This window comes from Rhododendron vialii, chromosome 3a (assembly GCF_030253575.1).
Source record: "Rhododendron vialii isolate Sample 1 chromosome 3a, ASM3025357v1".
Lineage (NCBI taxonomy): Eukaryota > Viridiplantae > Streptophyta > Magnoliopsida > Ericales > Ericaceae > Rhododendron > Rhododendron vialii.
In genome coordinates, this window is record NC_080559.1 from 22,999,027 (window position 1) to 23,019,695 (window position 20,669).

The 20,669-nt window shown below is 38.0% G+C and overlaps 1 protein-coding gene and 1 long non-coding RNA gene across 2 annotated transcripts; one reads left to right on the plus strand and one right to left on the minus strand.

Annotated features, from left to right (window-relative positions):
- Positions 1-1,521: 1,521 nt before the first annotated feature.
- Positions 1,522-6,047, plus strand: LOC131321235 (uncharacterized). Its single transcript, XM_058352239.1, has 4 exons — positions 1,522-1,597; positions 3,505-4,130; positions 4,845-5,033; positions 5,159-6,047. The coding sequence occupies exons 1-4, from the start codon at positions 1,522-1,524 to the stop codon at positions 5,975-5,977; spliced, it is 1,710 nt and encodes a 569-aa protein (XP_058208222.1). The 3' UTR covers positions 5,978-6,047.
- Positions 6,048-11,929: 5,882 nt separating this feature from the next.
- On the minus strand, positions 11,930-14,143 carry LOC131320509 (uncharacterized). Its single transcript, XR_009198287.1, has 4 exons — positions 12,747-14,143; positions 12,595-12,663; positions 12,316-12,513; positions 11,930-12,193 (listed from the first exon to the last, which is right to left on the minus strand). It is a non-coding gene; the product is annotated as an uncharacterized LOC131320509 (long non-coding RNA).
- Between the last annotated feature and the right edge of the window lie 6,526 nt (positions 14,144-20,669).

Here is a 20,669-nt window from a genome sequence, read left to right on the forward strand (position 1 = left end):
TCGCAAGCAGTCCATCCCTAAGAAGCATGACATCTTGTAGCGAAAGAGGTTGTGTTATTTTAACACTTAATGAGTTCTATAGCTCCATGTGGAGTGGAGTACCTAGACTACAAGAGTACTCTTGATAGACTCACTTGTATGAATGTTGAAGTGTGGCTGGTTATTGAAAGAATTTGGGCAAATTCTCTAGGTCATTCATGAAACTGAGATATAAGCACATGGCTGTAAAGTGCTGGCTTTAAACATTACACATTAGTAGAGTTGTGTATGTAGTGCTCTCAAACTTAGAGTTGAAGATCACAAGTCACTCTAGTTACTATTTGAAGCATTATCACTATGTAATGGTTCAAGTCAATAGACACCTTTACTTATGCAGAGCTTTATACCTTTGCTCGAATATTTTGTTTTAAAAATACAAGTGGGGGATTGTTGGAACTTTGGTGTGTATTTGTAAAACATTGTGTTTTTCTCAAGTCCTACATTGCCTAGTCACAAAACTTCTATCTACCTTAAATGACTTTGCACTCAAGTGGGTTTGTGAATGAGGACCCAAGGAGAGGTCTTGCGCGCTTAGGAAAATGGGCGGCAATTTGAAAAACTGATTCGAAAACTAGTTAACCGGATGCGCGTCACGAGTTATTCGCGCGCAGGGGGGGTGCAAATCCAGGATTTGAGCCTCGCACACGTACCATGGTAAAGCCCATGTTTTGCTAAAATTCTGAAACGGTTTTTTTGGGTTTTCAGTCAATCAAATCTTTTTCAAATGGAAAATTCTTGTTGATTAAGAATGTGTAAAAAAAATAAAGTGTGCTAAATCAAAGCAATGTGATTTGATTTGATTTTTGTTGATTAAGAAAGACATGTAAAAAACGTGTGCTAAATCAAAGCAATTTGATTTGATTTGATTTGGTTTTTGTTTCCAAAAATCAAGCCCAGCCCGCACCTATAAATTCTGAGTTTCAGAATTGGTTTCAACACAGAAAAAAAGAACTCCCTCTTCCCCTCTTAAAATGTTTTCTGAGTTCGAGCAATAGGCCGATTGTGTATTTTGTTTTCGGTTTTCTTCCGTGCAGAGAAGGCTGAGCATAGGTGGTGAATTCTGGGCTGATTTATCCTGGGGACGACGGGGCATTGACGAACTGCTTGCATAATCTAGGCAGAGCTGTGAAATGTCTTAAAGAAAGCAACCTAGTCCACGACTCAACCCTAACGTCATTCTACGATTTGGTATTCTGTATTTCAATTGCAAAATTTCAAGGTAATCCGTTCTTGTTTTACAACAGTTAATCCAACACCAAGCATAAGGCTAGATCGTTGATAACATGATATCCAGTAAGACCGGGATCGTACTCGTGGGGAAATTCCAATAGAAGCTTGCTCCGATTGTAGGAGTAAGGATTTTTGGCATTTAGACGGCCAACTTTATTTTGCTTTGAAAGGTGGAACTAAAAATGAGTTTTAAACTAATAATGACGAGCGGCAAGGTCTCGGGGATCAACCAACCCGAGACTTAGCCGGCAAATGGTTCTCTTTGATAACTCAAGTGAGAGTCACAACTGTGTGCTCTCACTTGGAGGATTCAACTTGAAAATCAAATGTAAAAATGGGTCCGAAAATGAATCAAAATTCAATTAGGCATTTAATCACACACTCAAAGTGCTAGGGTTTCAAGTATCGTGCGTAGCACGTCGAGTTTGCCTACACACGATCAAAGAAGTTATCAACTACATGTTTTGAACGAAAATAAGAGATTTGATCCATTTTACAAACCATTTTAACACTTTAAGGCAAAATAAACCATTTTTTCAACCAAGTCTCAGGGTAGGAATCACCCATTGACCAAGTCTGAAAGACTACTCACTCATACTTGAAAGATTAAGAACAAAGCAAGAGATGAAAAACATATTTAACCAACAAAAACAAAAATAAACTTAATAGTAAATAGAATCTAATCCGTAACCACAACTTTAATGGACGAGAAAATAATAAACGACAATTAACTAAGGGTGCTCTTGAAGAAATTACACCAAGAAAGCTTGAAGAACAACAATGGAGTAAACTTAGGGAAGAAGAAACTATAAACTAAGATAAGATTTAGGATAGGTGTTGGATCATGTGCTAACCAACTCACCAAAAAAATTGCTGTTAGAGAAATGTGCAACTTAATCTTTAAAGTTTCGTTTGCCGAGCAAAAAGAAAAAAAAAACTTAATCTTTAAAAAGCAGAACCCTAAACTTAGTGGCAGGTGGATATGAGAGGCTTCGCAATGCTGCCTATACAGCACCGACAGGTGAAGGCAGCTAGTCCTCCCAATACGTTTGTCTCGCGCTAGTAGGGGGCGTCTTAAGTACAGGGTGGATGCTGGCCCCCATAAAGCCAACAATCTTCCCCCCAGCACCAGCTTGGGACTCGAATTCGTGACCTCGCTCTGATACCCATTGTTGGTCCAAATAGCAAACCCAGGAGGGGGGGTGAATTGGGTATCTCAAATATAACACAAAATTTAAAAATAACCTCCCGCAATTTTGAGTAAATTTTTGCATCTACTTTTTACCAATTTTTCCGTCCTAATTTAAGTGTCTATGTTTCTATTTTGGGATGTCCCAAAATAAGTGTCCACTTTCTAAAAATAACCATCAAAATATGCCAAACTTTCAATTTTACCCCTGAAAATTAACATTTCCTTCCTAATTGATTTGACAGCTTTTTATATTTGATTCATTTTTAGATTGACAATATCTTTCAATTTATAATATTTTTCATGATTATTTTGCTTACTTGTGTAGAATATGAGTTGTAGGGCTTTACATATACTCCATTGTAAATTAGAAGAACCCTGATTAGTGTGTAACATGATTTAGATAATTTTTCTCCTGTGTTGTCGAGGGGGGTGGTGAAACTTCAAATCAGTAAAAGGGTAATGCACTGGTGTGATAAATGTAAAATTCATTCAGTCGCTCTTCATGATTTAAGCTTGAGTAGATTAATCAATGTTGTTTTGCCAAAGAAGCTTTAAACCCAATGCATGATTCTTTAAACTGTTCAGTATAACCTTCCTCGATAAAGCATTTTGTATTGCCTGTACAAAAAGGTCATTAGTGGGCTGATTAGTTAAGTAGTTAGTTTGTTATCCAGTTGTTTAGTAAAATGCTGAGTTGGCTTTGTGTTGTATCGACTATAAAAGTGGTCATGGACCAACATTGTAATCAGTTGAGCAAAAACAGATTTCAAAAATGATATTTCACTTCTCTCTCTACTTTTCTCTCTGACTAGGGTTTCAGAATTTCTTCATGGTATCAGAGCTTTTCTGACGAAAGTCGTGATCGATCCTGAGAATCTGCTGAAGTTTGGTGATATTCTCTCGTGAATTCAGTTCGTCGTCTTCAAAATCTTCCTATTCTTTTCTTCAATCGTGATGACGTCAACATAAATGGTAATGATTCCTCCTACCCTCATGTTTCTCATGACGAATTTTCATAATTTCGTCACAATTAAACTCGACAGTACGAATTATTTGCTGTGGCGAATTCAAGTTGAATATTGTGCATGCTAATGGCTTTTATGCGTGTCTTGATGGATCGGCTGTGTGTCCATCTTCTCAAATTCGAAATGATGAGGGAAATCTAGTTCCTAATTCTGCGTATGCTTTGTGGACTCTCATAGACACTCAGTTGCTTTCCTGTTTAACTACATCTCTTTCACCTACAACTTTACCCTACATTCTAGGGCTACATCATACACATGCCGTATGGGACTCTTTGTCCCATCGATACAATACATTGTCTAAAAGTAATGTTCAAGATCTCAAGAACAAGTTGTACAATCTCACAAAGACTTCAACTATTGAGCGTTATGTTGATACTATAAAGGAGTATGCCCAAAAGCTTGCTGCTGCAGGGAGTTCTATTGATGATGATGACCTAATTTTCCATACTATTAGAGATTTACCTCCTGTTTTTAATGGTTTGAAGACTACTGTACGTGCTTTACAAACCAGTGGTCAAAATATTATTTTCAATGATGTGGTTAATATACTTAAGGTGAAGATATTTAGCTTCTTCAAGATCCACATACAACAGGGGTGGACACTAGTTCTGTGCTTGTTGCTCATACTCATCAACCAGGACATGGCAAGATGCCTATTAAAACCACATCTATTTCTGGTACCTCTATGCCATCATCTAGTTTGAATCCAACTGGTGGACAGCTTGGTTTCCTTCAATAGTTTGGCTCTTCTCAGCAGTATGGTTCTTCTCAAACTATTTTTGAACCTGAACCTAGTTCATTTTCACTTGGACCTCATTAATATGGATCTCCTCAACAATACAGTCAATTTTCCCCTTCTATTCTGATAGCACAGAATATGCCACAGCAGCATTTCCCAATTTATCCAAATTAGGTTAGAGGTTTTTATAGAGGCAAAGGAAAAGGTCCAAGAATGCCTTGTGACATTTGTGGACGTACCAATCATTCTACTAACTACTGTCACTACAGGCCTCAGTATCCTTTTTCCTTTAATCCTCCTTATCAGTGGAGGTCACCTGGTTTTTCTGCACCTACAAACACTTGGATGCCATCAAATTCATGGACACCTAACTATGCACCATGGATGACCAGTTATCCCAATGGAATTCCTATGTTCCAACCTTCTCTGCATCTCTCATAGCCTCATGGACACAGTGCTACAACTTCTTCTCCAAATGCTGCCACACCTCACTCATTTGCTTGTTTTATTGAGACATTTTCTTGTCCCAATGTTACTACTCCTCCTGGCTACTACACAGGACCAACTCTTCATGGACCTCAGTTTTCTGCTGCTGGACCTTCCTTATCACATGCTTTAGTTGCTAGTTCTTCTACTTCTGGGGGTCAACCTTGGTACTTTGACAGTGGGGCTACAAATCACATTACCAACAATATTTAGAATTTATCTCATCCTCAACTTGCCAATCCTCAAGAAGGCGTCATGGTGGGTAGTGGTTCACAACTTTAGGTTCTTCACATTGGCAAAGGATTGCTTCCAACACCTTCAGGTCCTCTTCATTTGTCTCATGTCCTTCATTCACCCAATATTACACATAACTTGATTTCTGTCTATCACTTTGCTCAGGATAATAACTGTTCTCTAACTTTTGATTCCTCTAGTCTTGAAATTCAGGACAAGACTTCTCACAGAACTTTGTACAAGGGACTTTGTCACAAGAGTCAGTACCCACTTTTGACCTTCTATGAGTCTTTTTCTACTCGTCCTCCCACAGCTTTTGTAAGCATTTCTTCTCCTTCTGCTATGCTTTGGCACCAGAAACTTGGTCACCCTAGTCTTCTTTTGTTTCAAGCCTTAATAAAACAACATAGTTTGCCAGTTTCAAAACCTCAATTGGTGAATTGCAGATGTTGTAATATGGCTAAAAGTCAAAAACTTCAGTTTTCAGTTTCAGTTTCTGCTACTAGTTCACCTTTTCAATTGATTCATATGGATGTGTGGGGACCATCCCCCATTCCTTCACATAAGGGCTTTCGATATTATTTGTTGCTTGTTGATGATTTCACTAGATTTACTTGGCTATTTCCTTTTCACTATAAATCAGAAGTCAAAAAAGTTATTGCTCAGTTTCAAGCTTATGTTTCTACACAATTTCATACTACAGTTCAAACTTTTAGGAGTGATAATGGGGGTGAATTCATAAATCACTTTCCTCTCGTGCTTTTTCTTACTAAAGGCATCATTCATCAGACTTCATGTCCCCATACTTCAGAACAGAATGGTCTAGCTGAAAGAAAGCACAGACATCTCATTGAGACTACCATCACTCTTCTTTTGCAATCTCATTTACCCACCTCTTTTTGGCTTGAAGCTTTGACTACAACAGTGTATCTGATAAACAGGATGCCTCATACTAGTCTCAAATTTCAAGTTCCATATACCATGCTTTTTCATAGTTCTCCAGATTATCTGTTTCTTAAACCATTTAGGTAATGTTGCTACCCTTGGTTAAAGCCTTATGTGTCTAATAAAATTATTCCTAAATCTACTCCTTGCATTTTTCTGGGTTATTGTCCTTATACTAAGGGTTACAAGTGTTATGACCCAAAGGCAAATAAAGTCTGTCTCTTGCCCTGCACCACCTATCTCTAATACTACTAATCTGTCTTCTGATTCTTCTGCTGCTGCTTCTTCCTTTTCTGATTCTCCCCTTCCTCTCTCTTCCTCTAGATCTTACCAACCTCCCATTGAATCCTTTTCACCTATTACTTTTGACTCTTCTTCCTCTCATATTCCTCCTGTTTCCAGCAATCCTGTCTAGTTACCTCCTCTCTTGGAAATCAACATCCTATGACCACCAGATCTAAACATGGTATTGTAAAACCTAAAATTTCTTTAACCTGAATACTGTTGGAACTGATTTTTCCTTGCCAACTAAAGAACCAAATCATTTTTCTGAAGCAATCAAACATCCTGCCTGGCAACAAGTCATGAATGAGGAATATAAAGCCTTAGTTCAACAAGGTACCTGGACTTTGGTTCCACCTCATTTAGAGGCTAATATCATAGGTTGTCAATGGATCTACAAGATCAAACATCATTCTGATGGTAGTGTGGCTAGATACAAAGCTTGTTTAGTAGCCAATGGCAACCAACAAACTAAAAGCCTTGATTTTACAGAAACCTTTAGACCTGTGATCAAACAACCCACTGTTAGAGTAGTGCTAAGCCTTGCTGTTAATAATGCATGGTCAATCAAACAATTAGATGTGTCCAATGCATTCTTACATGGTGTTATTGATGAAGAAGTTTACATGAAACAACCTCTTGGTTATAAGGATCCTGATCATCCCAACTTTGTTTGCAAATTAACCAAGGCCCTTTATGGATTAAGACAAGCTCCTAGGGCTTAGTTTGCTGTTTTCTCTGGCTTTCTTCTCCAACAAGGATTTCTTCAAAGTAAGGCTGACTCTTCCTTGTTTATTAAGAAGACAGATTCTGTCATTACTCTGGTGCTAGTATATGTGGATGATATTTTGATTTATGGGGGCAATTTTGACTATATTTTTGAGCTCATCTCTGTGTTGGGTTCAAAATTTGTAATGAAAGATCTTGGTTGTCTGAGTTACTTTCTTGGTATTGAGGTATTATATCAACGTTCCCCTATTATTTTATCTTAAACCAAGTATGCCCATGATCTTCTGACCAAAGCAAGAATGCTTGAGTGTAAACCCAGTCCATCTCCTATATCTACTAAGCTTGCCGTCTTTGATCCGGATCCTGAATTTTCTGATCCTCATTGGTTCAGAACAGTGGTGGGTTCTCTTCAATATCTCACCCTCACCAAACCTGAGATTGCTATTGCTATAAACCTTGCTTGTCAGCATATGCATAGTCCAAAACATAGTCATTTTGTGGCTATAAAAAGAATTCTCAGGTACATACGTGGTACTCTACATCAAGGACTGACTTTCACTCCCAGTACATTACATTTAACTGCATACTCAGATGCTGATTGGGCTGGGGATCCTATAGACCGGAGATCAACATCTGGTTTTTGCTTATTTCATGGTTCTAACTTGGTGTCTTGGTGTGCCAAGAAGTTGGTTACTAGATCTTCTACAGAGGCTGAGTATAGCATTAGCTCAAACAGTTGCAGATGTTACCTGGATTCATCAACTGCTCTTCGAACTTGCTGTTTCTTTTGCTTTGCCCTCCATTGTCTGGTGTGACAATCTTTGAGCAATAGTTTTGGCTTCTAATCCTGTTTTTCATGCCCGCACAAAACATGTAGAGATTGACTATCATTTTATCAGAGAGAAGGTTCTGTCCAAATAGATTGTGGTTCATCATGTTGGTTCCATGGATCGAGTTACTGACATCTTTACTAAACCTTTGTCTGCAGCTCGTTTTCTTTTTCTAAAAGTCAAACTCATGGTTGTTGACACACCCATGAGTTTGCAGGGGCTATACAGAAAGGTCATTAGTGGGCTGATTAGTTAAGTAGTTAGTTTGTTATCCAGTTGTTTAGTAAAATGCTGAGCTGGCTTTGTGTTGTATCGACTTGATATAAAAGTGGTCGTGGACCAGCGTTGTAATCAGTTGAGCAAAAACAGATTTCAGAAATGATATTTCACTTCTCTCTCTACTTTTCTCTCTTTTCTCTTCTCTCGATATCTGACTAGAGTTTCAGAATTTCTTCATTGCCGATCCAGGAAAAAAGAGAAAAGCTTGTTGTATTCTCTCAAATTGACTACTGCTACTATAATGGCAAAATAAAAGGCTAGTGACAAAGTCGAAACATAGTTTAACAAGAATATGACATCTATGAAGCAGTTCAGAGGGAGAACGATTCTGAAGCCAGAAGTCGTTCTATGTATTATGTAAGATATGTTTGATAGAGGATGATGCTTGAAAAGGTGCTTTTGCAGATGTTATCTATATGAATTTCTTGGATTAGCAAGACAATGTAGGATGGCGAATCGTCACGCGTTGAATTCATTTTTGTTTTTTTGGGTGTTATCCTCGTGCTGTATGTGTAGGTAAGAGAGGCGAGTCATTCTATTTGAGTTTTGATTCTCGTTAAATGCTCTTTTGATATGGATTCGTTACATGAAGAAATTAATGTGGAACATGTTTTCTACTCGAATCATTAACTTTTGATGTGTAAAACAATTCAAATTACTCGAGATCGACGCCTGGCGATCAGCTACATTGAAGTTCTCTGAGTTCGGCTTACTAGTAAACAAGCAGCTTGAAGCTCGTTAAATTTGCTATTTATTGAGAAGGTGTGATAAATAAACCAATTACTTTGAGTTTGAAATCATGTTTGACTCGTTAAATGCTCGTTTGATATTGATTTTTTAAAAATTACTAGATTAAACATATATATTTTTTAAAATTAGTGAATCCTTTGAAAAAAATTGAACAAATTTGCTAGTCTAGTTTATGACATAAGCTACTCGAAATCGACTCGTGATCAGCTCGATTAACTTTTTAACTCTCTTGATAACTAAAGTTTAAACTTCAACAAAGTTTTGAAATTGGTTAAATTTTTAAATTAAACTTTAGCAATTTGAATGGTTCCGTTCTTATCTCCATCCCTGATCCCTAAATCCATATCCCCACCCAATCATATAATGGCGACGAAATTTTGTCACTGTAAGATTTAGTGATAAAAAAATATTGTCACATTGTCATCATTTAAAGTGTGTAGATGACAATATATAATGACCATATTTGGAATGTTGTCACAAAACCAATCACCTTAGTGATGTTGCATGTCATTGGTTAGTTGTATACTTGTATATCTTTTGTGACAATCTTGCATGTCACTAAACAGATAAAAAGACGTCAATGAAATGAAGAAGTCACTAAACTAAATTTCTGAAATTATGAAATTACTTTTCTGTGACAATGAAATATACTTTTCATGAAACTTAGAAACAATAATGACAACTTTTCTCATCTCTACTCTTAAAATAGTCTTGGGTAAAAATGATGATAAATTTCTTTTTGTGACTTGTTGCAACTAAATAACAAGGCAAATAGTAGCACAGTCGGTGACAAAATTTTACAATTGTTACAGTAATTATTTCCTTTCCCCCCCAATATATGTTGCCTATATTTTGTAGTCATAAATTACTCCATCAAAGAGTTCATGTCTAGTTAGTAGCAGTGGCAAACGGGCGGGTCTGAGTGGGTTGAAACGGGTCGCGGATTAAATATGGGTTAAAAATAAACGGGTTGAAATGGGTCGGGTCGAATACGGGTCAAGCCAAACCCAAACACGCCCGGCCCGACCTGTTTTTTTTAAAATACTTATAATTTAAATTTTTTAATTTTATAAATATAAAAAAAACTAATTCCCCTGCATCGAAACTCGGATTTGCTAAACAAAAATATCACATCTACGAACCTTTCATAATCAATAAGAAAAAAAACTCCAAGTCATGCCTTAAAAAAAAACACGAAATCATCTCTGGTTTTACTATTAAAATCAATGATGCAGACTATGGTTAGTTTATGTATGCAGAGAAAGACTTACGTAGAGCCGAAGCCACCGCTTAGGTTTGGATTAAAAAGTCTCAAGTGACTTTTTTTTTTTTTGTCTCTATTCAATTTTTTATTTTTTTTGTATGTTTGGCGAGAAACTTTTTACCTCTATTAGTTCATCTTGACGAGAGAATCGAAGAAGTAATTTGGGTGAAAGTCATAATTTTTTACTTTTCCGATTAGAGCGAATCAAAAATCGTAAAATACTTGTCGCAAAACAAGTAGCACAAAAAAAAGTTGAATAAGAACAAAACGAAAAAAAGCCCAAGAGAGAGAGAGGAGCTCAAGGGACTGGTGTGTGTATGAGAGAGAGAGAGAGAGAGAGAGAGAGAGAGAGAATTAATTTATGTGGATAAATTTGACGGCCAGAATGTGCCGAGCGAGTACTGCGTGAGATACACCGACCTGGCACCAAAAAACTCCTTGTTCTAAGCGGAACGAGCCTTGTAAGAGTGATCGATTTTGGAGATTCTTTGAAATGGAGAGAGAGAGAGAGAGAGTATTTGTGTGGATGTACTTATCTCACTGGATCTTTTTTCTAGCAAAAATAGTTCATTCTTGTTTTGTACATGAGGCGTACAGCTGGAGCGAGAGGATGAGCGAGAGATTAGTAGATCACCTGTAGTTCATTGTTTTGCAGGGTGGGTCTTTTGATTCTAACCCATATTGAACCCATTTTTAACCCATTTAAATTCACGTAAATGTGGATTTATATAGGTTGAACCTATATAAACTTATTATAAAATATAGGCGGGTTGAATTGGGTTATAAGTGGACGGATTTGAGCGGATTAAAAAATATGGATTTGAATTGCCACCTCTACTAGTTAGATCTTAACCCAATGAATTTCACGCGCCTCACTTTCTCTCTTTACACATGCGCATTAGTTTAATCTTATTTAGTAGATCTCTATATAATTTGTATTCAACATTAATCTTATTTCATACATCTCTACGACTAGAACTTTCAAACGAGGACTCCCCTTTTTCGATCGAATTTCGACGATTTGAACAGCTCAATGTGTTCAGAACGTAATTTTAAGGGTAACCGCTAAAAATTGGCAAAAAAAAAAAGAAGACCAGGAAGGGCTTGATTTAAATAGTTTTTTTATTGAACTGTTCAACAAAAAATTGTTCGGATGAAGTCTTTTTCATTCATTTTTTTTCGATTTCTCGTGAGTACCCTTAAAATCAGGTTCTGATCACATTTAGCGGCTCGAATCATCAAAATTCAATCGAAAGAGGTGAGGTGTGGACGGTACCTACCGTAAGAGGTCCGGACTTAAACCGAACTCTGTGTGTGTGTGTATATATATATATATATATATATATATATATATATATATATATATATATATATATATATAAGTCTTAGTTTTCCATTAAGCTCTGTCAAAAGCTACCAGTTTACTTAGATTTAGTAAGCTTAAGTCCTTCCATATCACATCATCCGAAGTTAGTTTAGGTTTTCCTCATCCCCTAACCCGACTATCCGCTATTATCATGTCATTCTTCTTGACTACTGTGTCTGCAAGTCTATAGTAAATATATCCAAACAACCTTAAATCTATTTTCTCTCCACTTATTATGTATAGGTACAACTCCTACTATCTCACGAATAGATTCGTTTCTAATTCTATCTCTCCTAGTTATACCATACATCCATCTCAATATCCTCATTTCAGCTCCACTCATTTTATTCAATTGTTACTTCTTGATAGGTCAACACTCCGTCCTGTATAGTATCGCCGATCGTATACATGTCTAAGATTTATCACACTACTTTCCATCCTTTCCTGTTGCTCAAACCAACCATACTTTGGGAGCAGACTCATTGCTTTAATCCAAACTTTACCATTCCAATACATCCACAGGCAAACTATGGTGCAAGTCGAGAAAATTGGGTCCGGAAATTAAAACACTACTACAAAATTAAGGTCTCTACAGAAAAAGATTCAAAGCTAATTAAATACTCTGTCTCACCATTGTACCCCAAAATTTCCATGCCAAATTTACAAGTTCACCATATCGGTGAACACCACATATTCAATGATTGCAAATTTATAGAAGGCAACGTTCACAAATCAAGATGGCATGATCATTTCTTCCTTCCCATAGATGAGCTGGAGTTCGCGGGTTGCAACTTGAAATGATGCTGAGAAGAACCAAACATTGAAAACATGTGTAAGAGAAGAAAAAGGGCGGAAAGGAAACAGAAGTATTTAAACGATCTACATTGAGAAGGTACGGTTATTCAAACAGAACAGATAAAATCACCTTTCCAAATACAGAAGTTGGTCTGATTTAAGGGGTATCCAGTCACATTTTGAATAACTTCGAACAGCATCTCCTGAGGGGTACTCTTCAGCTCTTGGGCCACCGCATAGACGTCTTTCCATTCTCGAAGTAAATGTGATTATTCGGGTGCTTGGTCTTACAACCAGCATGACGCTCCAGTTCATAAGCATTAAGAGCCTGCTTCATATAACAATTTGAATAACCAGTTGAGACGGCAATTAAATTCCTCAACCTCAGAACATAGTTTACCACTTTTACCTTGGAGAACTTGTAATCGTTGCAGCCACACAGATGACAATTCCCTTTTATGATTCCTTTGAAATTTTTCTGGAAGCATACAAATTAAACACGTGTCATGATAATTGAAAATAACCTCCTGTAATGAGTCCCGAATGAAACAAAAAACTCACCTCCCGTGATCAGGACACATACTTCACTGGAACTCCATCAAACATACCATTCGATAACAAGCTTTTGACATTTGAAGGAAAGTTGTTAGGAGGAACATTCTTGGTGGTAGCTTTGGCTCCTTAATCTTCGGGGTGGCATTACTTTTAGAAGCCACTGCAGGAGCACCACTTGCAACAAAACCAGTATTATGCTCAACTGAATCATCCATTCCTAGCGGGTTCAAAGTTAGAGACGAGGCTTGACTAGTCAACAAGCCATAGCCACTAATGATTCCACCATAGGGATTTGTTCCGGCTTCATCCTCAAACCTCCAAAAGATATAGTACTGCTCCCACCCTTGTTGTAGTTCTGTCCCATTGATAGAATGCTAGAATTTCCTTTGTTATAGGTGGTGGCACTCCTCAATACAACGCTTGTACCTGCCTTGTCAGAAATTGGACCCATATGTCATCATCCCCCTTCCCATAAGAGGGACCAATTGAAATGAAACCTTAATTGGTTTTGTCAAAAGGCAGAACAGATCGGAATGTAATTCTCAGGCTCCTTGTTGTAAAAAGGACCCTCCCATTTCCCTTCTCATATTGATCACCCATTTGTATGAAACCTCCATTCCTCTTGTCAAAAGGCTGACTCATCGCTACAACATTAGCATCTCCATTGTCATAATCCTGACCCAGATGCATGAAACTGCTATCTCCTTTGTCGAACGTTTGACCCATTAAAATAAAATTGTCATCTGCCTTGTTATAGGTAGGGCCCATCGAAATGGTATTCTCATTTCCACCATTATATGTCGAGGGCATCGTAATATTGTTATCGATCTTATTATATCCAGCCCTGATTGAAATACTACTGCTATCTCCCCTACTATAGCAGGATCCCATTGATATTGGCTTATCATTGTCAGAGTCTCTGACTTCATTGACTTTTACTTATCTAATCCCATCATAACTGAGACACGACGAGGGATGTTCGATTGTATGCCACATAGATAAACCAACCGAGGAATCGCTTCCAAATTGATCCTCAAAACCCTTTATTTCCAGATTTAAATTTCCCGTACCAACAGCTGGAATGCTTCTATCAACCAGGTTGAAGGCCCTTGCAGTTTCAGATCCAAAGAGGTGATCCGTAAACTGCTCCGAGACTGATTGGAAACTTGAATTGTTTTGCCGCATAGAAATGTTTGCATTTGAAGTCCCTGACATTGGTCTGCTGCCATCTACTTCTACTGCTTGCTTCTTGTTGCAGAACTGCTCAGGTTCAAACGCATCCATAAACCATTGGTGAGAACGCTTTGGTTTAACTCTTGACGAAGCATCATAATTTACGTCTCCGTCAGTTAGACACTCTGCATCCCTTGGCATCCAAAAGCTCTTATTCTGAAAAGACTTCCAAAAGGATGTAGTATTAAAAGTTAGTAAATGGAATAACAGTGGAACAGAATGGAGTTGACTTGCTGATTTAAAAAAATAAAGTTGACTGCCCTAGGTATTGGTGTTCAAGACGAGCAACATATCCAAATGGTGCGAGTTGGCATCCGAAAGATAACTAATGGCAACAAGGCAATCCTCGAACCTCTTTCAACGGGGAAAAGAAGTACAACATACATACCAACTTTTTGGTGAAGATCGATTTGGAATGCACCTTCTAACATGTGAATGTTTTACCAGCATTCACATTTCACAGATATGTGTTAGAAATATGTAAACCCAATTCGGGTATTTCCTTGTTTTACTTTTTGGGGGCTTTCATGTAATACCTTTATATTTTTGTCCTTAGTATGTAATAAGTGAAGTGTGTGTGTGTCTAGAATCTTGTACATAAATATGTAGTGAGTGTATATGTGTCTTTGTTCTTTTGTAAGAAAAAAAGAAGAAAAAACGTGGACAGAGAGACAGAGAAAAGAGAAGAGAAAAAGAGAAAAGAACAAGGGTTTTTGTGTGCTCGTGTGTGCTGTGTTTTGAAGGTGAAGGAAAAGCTTTGTAAAGTTTGAATCAAGTGAATGAAATCTGCATTTCTAGTGCCCAGATAAGTTTATTCACTGCTGTATTTCCTACTCTATTTTGTGGTTGAAAAGTGCATGTTTGTAGCTTGATAGTGTGCTGAAAATTTGATCTGTTACTGCTGCGTTTCTGCTGCGTATTAGCTCAGTTAGTGACTGTTTTTTTGGAGATATTTTTGTGTGCATTTGGCCCCTTATTCCCCCCCAACAAATATGGTATCAGAGCTTAGGGCTTGTTGCTTGAAATTAGGGCTTTTATTGGTCTATTTGTGCTTGATCTGTGATGGCTGCCATGAACAATTTTCTCCAGCCCCAAATTCCTAGATTGGGGAAAGATAATTATGAGAATTGGAGTATACAAATGAAAGTGTTATTGGGTTATCAAGATTTGTGGGATCTTGTTGAAAATGGGTTTGAACAACCCGCTTCGAAGGAGGATGAAGAGAGATTGATGAAAGGTCAAAAGGTTTTACTCAAGCAAATGAGAAACAAAGATAAGAAAGCCTTGTTTCAAATCTATCAAGCCATTGATGAGTCTAGCTTTGAGAAAATCTCCTCCGCCACCACGTCCAAAGAAGCTTGGGATATCCTCCGAAATGCAAATAGAGGCATTGACAAAACCATAAGGATGAGACTTCAAGTTTTAAGGGGTGAATTTGAATCTTTGGAAATGAAGGATAATGAGACCATTGCGGAGTATTTTACTAGAACCATGGTGATTGTGAATCAAATTAGAAGGTATGGTGGCAACCTTGATAATGTATGTATGGTGGAGAAAATCTTACGATCTTCAAATAGTAAATTTGAGTATGTGGTTCCTGCCGTTGAAGAGTCAGTCACACCAAATTTTTAGCCATTTAAGCAAGAAAAAGTGCAATTTCTCTCATTTAGCTAGTCATTCAATACATGTGTATCCAATAGCCTAACCAAACCCAAACGCCATTTTGTACCAAATCAATCCTCTCTCCGAAACTTGCAGCAACAGCAACACAAACTAGCAACACAACACCACGGCTATTTCCACGAACCCAAAATCTCTGTTTCAGTTGACAACCTCAAACCCACAAATACAAAATCAATCCTCAAAAAAGTTACAAATCAAACCTCAAGATCAAACTCACAAATCAATTCCAGTCAAAAGACATAAATTGAAACCCACAAATTAAAATACAGCCGACATATACACATATATAAGCCTATATATACACACACACACAAACACACACACACCATTAAAAATTCCAGGACCTTCCGGAAAACTCGCCGGAGGGTTGAAGCAAAGCGATAGAGGAGTCGGAATCCGATCCACGGGCAACGGCAGTCAATGACGGTGGGCAAGGCACTGTAGCGTAGGTTTTGATTCCGGAATCCGCCGTCGTCGATTTCACCAGATCCACATCTGGGTCTGCTTCGAGGGAGAGAGAGAGAGAGAGAGAGAGAGAGAGAGAGAGAGAGGGGCAAGCGAGGATCTAAAATCTCGCCACAGCAGGCGAATGGTTTTGGCGGCGGGCTAACTGGCGAGGCCGGAGCGAGGCTGTTGTGTCTGGGTTTTGGAGCATTTTGTCGCCAATTAGCCAAAAATCTTCAGCAGCTGAGGTTGCTGGAGATGCTCTAAGCTCTCTTGAGCAAGCACTCCAATTCAAACTTTCTTTCAAGGATGCAAAGGAGGATCATGTGGTGACCTCTTATAGTGCAAGAGGAAGAGGAAGAGGCTATGATGGTCGTGGTAGAGGCTATGGAAATTGTGGAAGAGGCTTTGAAAGCCATGGAAGAGGTTATGTGAATAGAGGTAGAGGTGGAAGGAACACGAGTGGAAGTGGAAGAGGCCAAAACTCATATGCTCCAAGAGGTAGAGGAAGAGCTAGAGGAGGTGGCAACTACAACTGTTCTTATAATCGGAGTGGTTATGACAAAAGGAATGTTGAATGCTATAATTGTCACAAATTTGGGCACTATAGTAATGAGTGTAGAGCAACGTCAAGCAATGAAGTTGGTGAGCAAGCTAACTATGTGGAGAAAGAGTACAAAGAAGTTGGGTCTACTTTGTTGCTAGCTTACAATGGGTCCAATGGAGATCAAAGCGATGTATGGTTTCTTGATACCGGGGCAAGCAATCATATGTGTGGCAAAAAAAGCATGTTTATTGAACTTGATGAGGCGGTGCAAGGTCATGTGACATTTGGCGACCACTCCAAAGTTTCGGTGAAAGGCAAAGGTAAGATTCTAATCAAACTCAAGAATGGTAATCGTGATTTTATTTTCGATGTTTATTATGTTCTGGATATGAAAAATAATATCTTGAGTTTGGGCCAACTTTTGGAGAAGGGATATGATATTTGCATGAAGAATCTTTATCTTACTATTAAAGATGCTTGTGGAACTTTGATTGCTCATGTGAAAATGTCAAAGAATATAATGTTTTCTTTAAATATTCAACATGATGCTATGAAATGCTTTAATGCTATTGTTAAGGATAAGGCTTGGTTGTGGCATTTGAGGTTTGGGCATCTTAATTTTGGTGGTTTGAAGCTTTTATCAACTAAAGATATGGTGAGAGGCTTGCCTTTTATCGATCATCCCAATGAAATTTGTGAAGGGTGTATTCTTGGAAAACACCATTGATTGAGCTTTCCTAAAGAAGCAAGATGGCAAGCATCAAAGCCTTTGGAGCTTGTGTACACCGATGTATGTGGTCCTTTGAAGCTTATGACAAATGGCAAGAATAGGAACTTCCTCACTTTCATTGATGACTATAGCCGGAAGACTTGGGTGTATTTTCTAAAGAGAAAGTTGGAGGTGTTTGATAAATTTAAAGAGTTCAAGACTCTTGTTGAGAAGCAAAGTGGCCACTACATCAAGATTTTGAGATCCGATCATGGTGGTGAATATACTTTCGATGCTTTTGAAGATTTTTGCAAAGAGCGTGGTATTGTGCACCAAGTGACTCCATCCTAAACGCCACAATAGAATGGAGTTGCCAAAAGGAAGAATAGAACAATCTTGGATATGGCTAGAAGCATGTTGAAAGGAAAGCGCTTGCCTAGAGAATTTTGGGCCGAAACCGTTGCATGTGCCATTTATCTCTTGAACCGTTGTCCAACTAAAAATGTTCGCTTCAAGACACCAGAAGAGGCATGGAGCTCTTTCAAGTCAAGTGTTTCTCATCTTAGAGTGTTTGGATGCATTGCTTATGCAAAGATTCCGGAAGCTAGTAGAACAAAGCTTGATGAAAAAGGTGAGAAATGTATTTTTCTTGGCTATGGTGATAGAACAATGGGTTATAAATTATACAACCCTTTTACCAATAAGGTGATCATGAGTAGAGATGTGATATTCGAAGAAGAAGAAATGTGGGATTGGAAAGAAAAAAAAGTCACCAATGATGTTGAGCTTGTTCTTGAAGAAGAAGAGATGGAAGTGTCAAATGAAGTTGAAAGAGAGCCACAATCTCCTCCACATGGATCCCCCTCATCTTATAGAAGTGATTCTTCTTCACCACCACCATCATCATCGGAGGCTAGTTCAAGTGAAAGGCCAAGGAAAACAAGAAACTTGCAAGAAATTTATGAAGAAATCGATATGGAGGAAGAGAACTTGAATTTATTTTGTTTCTTTATGGATATGGATTGTGATCCTATTGGTTATGAAGAAGCAATTCAAGAGAAGAAATGGAAGAAAGCCATGGATGAAGAAATTAATGTAATTGAGAAGAATGGTACATGGGTGCTCACTAGTCTACCACAAGGCCACAAAGCAATTGGAGTGAAATGAGTGTATAAGACAGAGAGAAATGCAAGTAGTGAAGTTCAAAGATACAAGGCAAGATTGGTTGCTAAAGGCTACAAGCAAAGAGCCGGAATTGACTATGGTGAAGTGTTTACTCCCGTTGCCCGAATGGAGAATATTAGATTAATGATTTCTTTGGCCACCCAACATAAATGGAAGATTTATCAACTTGATCTGAAATCAGCATTTTTAAATGGCTTTCTTGAAGAAGAGATTTATGTGGAACAACCCTTGGGGTATGTTAAAGTTGGGCAAGAAGATAAAGTGTATAAGTTGAAAAAAACTCTTTATGGGTTAAAACAAGCACCACGTGCTTGGAATGCTAGAATTGATAAATACTTTGTGGAGAATGGCTTTGAAAAATGTCCTTATGAGCATGCATTGTACACTAAGGTGGATGCCAATGGAAATTTTTTGCTTGTGTGCCTATATGTTGATGATTTGATCTTTACCAGGAATGCTCCTAACATGTTCAAGGAGTTCAAGAAGAGTATGATTCGAGAGTTTGAGATGACCAATATTGGTTTAATGTCTCACTTTCTTGGCTTTGAAGTTGAGCAAAAGGAAGATGGAATTTTTATTTCGCAAAGTGGCTATGCAAAGGAAGTGCTAAAAAGATTTGGAATGGAATCTTGTAATCCGGTGAACACTCCCGTTGAACGTGGAGTAGAGCTTCGAAAGAGCACTAATGGTGGCAATGTTGATCCAACTTACTTTAAAAGTTTAGTTGGTAGTCTCCGGTATCTCACTTGCACAAGGCCAGACATACTTTATGGTGTTGGGTCGATTAGTAGATACATGGAAGCACCAGACCAATCACATCTCAATGCGGCAAAGAGGATTCTTCGTTATATGAAAGGTACGCTCAATGACGGCTTGTTTTATTCTTGTGTTGATGATTTTAAGCTTGTTGGATATTCCGATAGTAATTGGGGAAGAGATTTAGATGAATGGAAAAATACTTCGGGCTTTGCTTTCTTTATGGCAAATGCGGCTTTTACTTGGTCTTCTAAGAAGCAACCTGATCTACTTGTGAAGCGGAGTATGTGGCCGCCAACTCCGTCGTTTGTCATGCTATTTGGTTGAGAAATTTGTTGGAGAACTTGGGATTTCCACAAGAAAGTCCCACGGAGGTACATGTTGATAACCGATCGGCAATCGCGTTGGCAAAGAATCCGGTATTCCATGAAAGGAGCAAGCATATTGATACTCGTTTTCACTTCATCTGGGAGCATGTGAAGCAAAAGGAAGTGGAGCTAGTTTATTGCAAGTCCTATGATCAAGTTGCCGATATTTTCACGAAGCCTTCGAAGCATGACGTGTTTGGAAGATTGAAGTTGATGCTTGGCATGAAGACTTTTGGAAATTGGGTTTAAGGGGGATGTTAGAAATATGTAAACCCAATTTGGGTATTTCCTTGTTTTACTTTTTGGGGGCTTTCATGTAATACCTTTATATTTTTGTCCTTAGTATGTAATAAGTGAAGTGTGTGTGTCTAGAATCTTGTACATAAATATGTAGTGAGTGTATATGTGTCTTTGTTCTTTTGTAAGAAAAAAAGAAGAAAAAACGTGGACAGAGAGACAAAGAAAAGAGAAGAGAAAAAGAGAAAAGAACAAGGGTTTTTGTGTGCTCGTGTGTGCTGTGTTTTGAAGGTGAAGGAAACGTTTTGTAAAACTTGAATCAAGTGAATGAAATCTGCATTTCTAGTGCCCAGATAAGTTTATTCACTGCTGTATTTTCTGCTCTATTTTGTGGTTGAAAAGTGCATGTTTGTAGCTTGATAGTGTCCTAAAAATTTGATCTGTTACTGCTGCGTATTAGCTCAGTTAGTGACTGTTTTTTTTGGAGATATTTGTGTGTGCATTTGGCCCCTTATTCCCCCCAACAATATGATCCCAAATAAACTATAAAAAAGGAGGTGAAAATGAATTCAATTCCAACCTCGATCACATGTCTATATAGAGCACTATATGGTACTAGGTGCTATTAGGAAATTAATGATTCGCCCAAATGCACAACAGAGATTTATCGGAACAACTCAATTTATTTGGACTCATGATTGAGATGCTTTTCTATACTAAACATATCCATGTGTTGTGCTTTAAGAAAACATCTATGATTTCCTACA

Bases quoted from the DNA above. Each gene is read 5' to 3' on its own strand.
- LOC131321235 (XM_058352239.1), top strand. From the start codon at position 1,522: ATGGTTCTCTTTGATAACTCAAGTGAGAGTCACAACTGTGTGCTCTCA. The intron at 4,131-4,844 runs GCAAGATGCCTA...CACATGCTTTAG, and splicing joins TACTCATCAACCAGGACATG to TTGCTAGTTCTTCTACTTCT. The intron at 5,034-5,158 runs GTCCTCTTCATT...CTTGAAATTCAG, and splicing joins ATTGCTTCCAACACCTTCAG to GACAAGACTTCTCACAGAAC.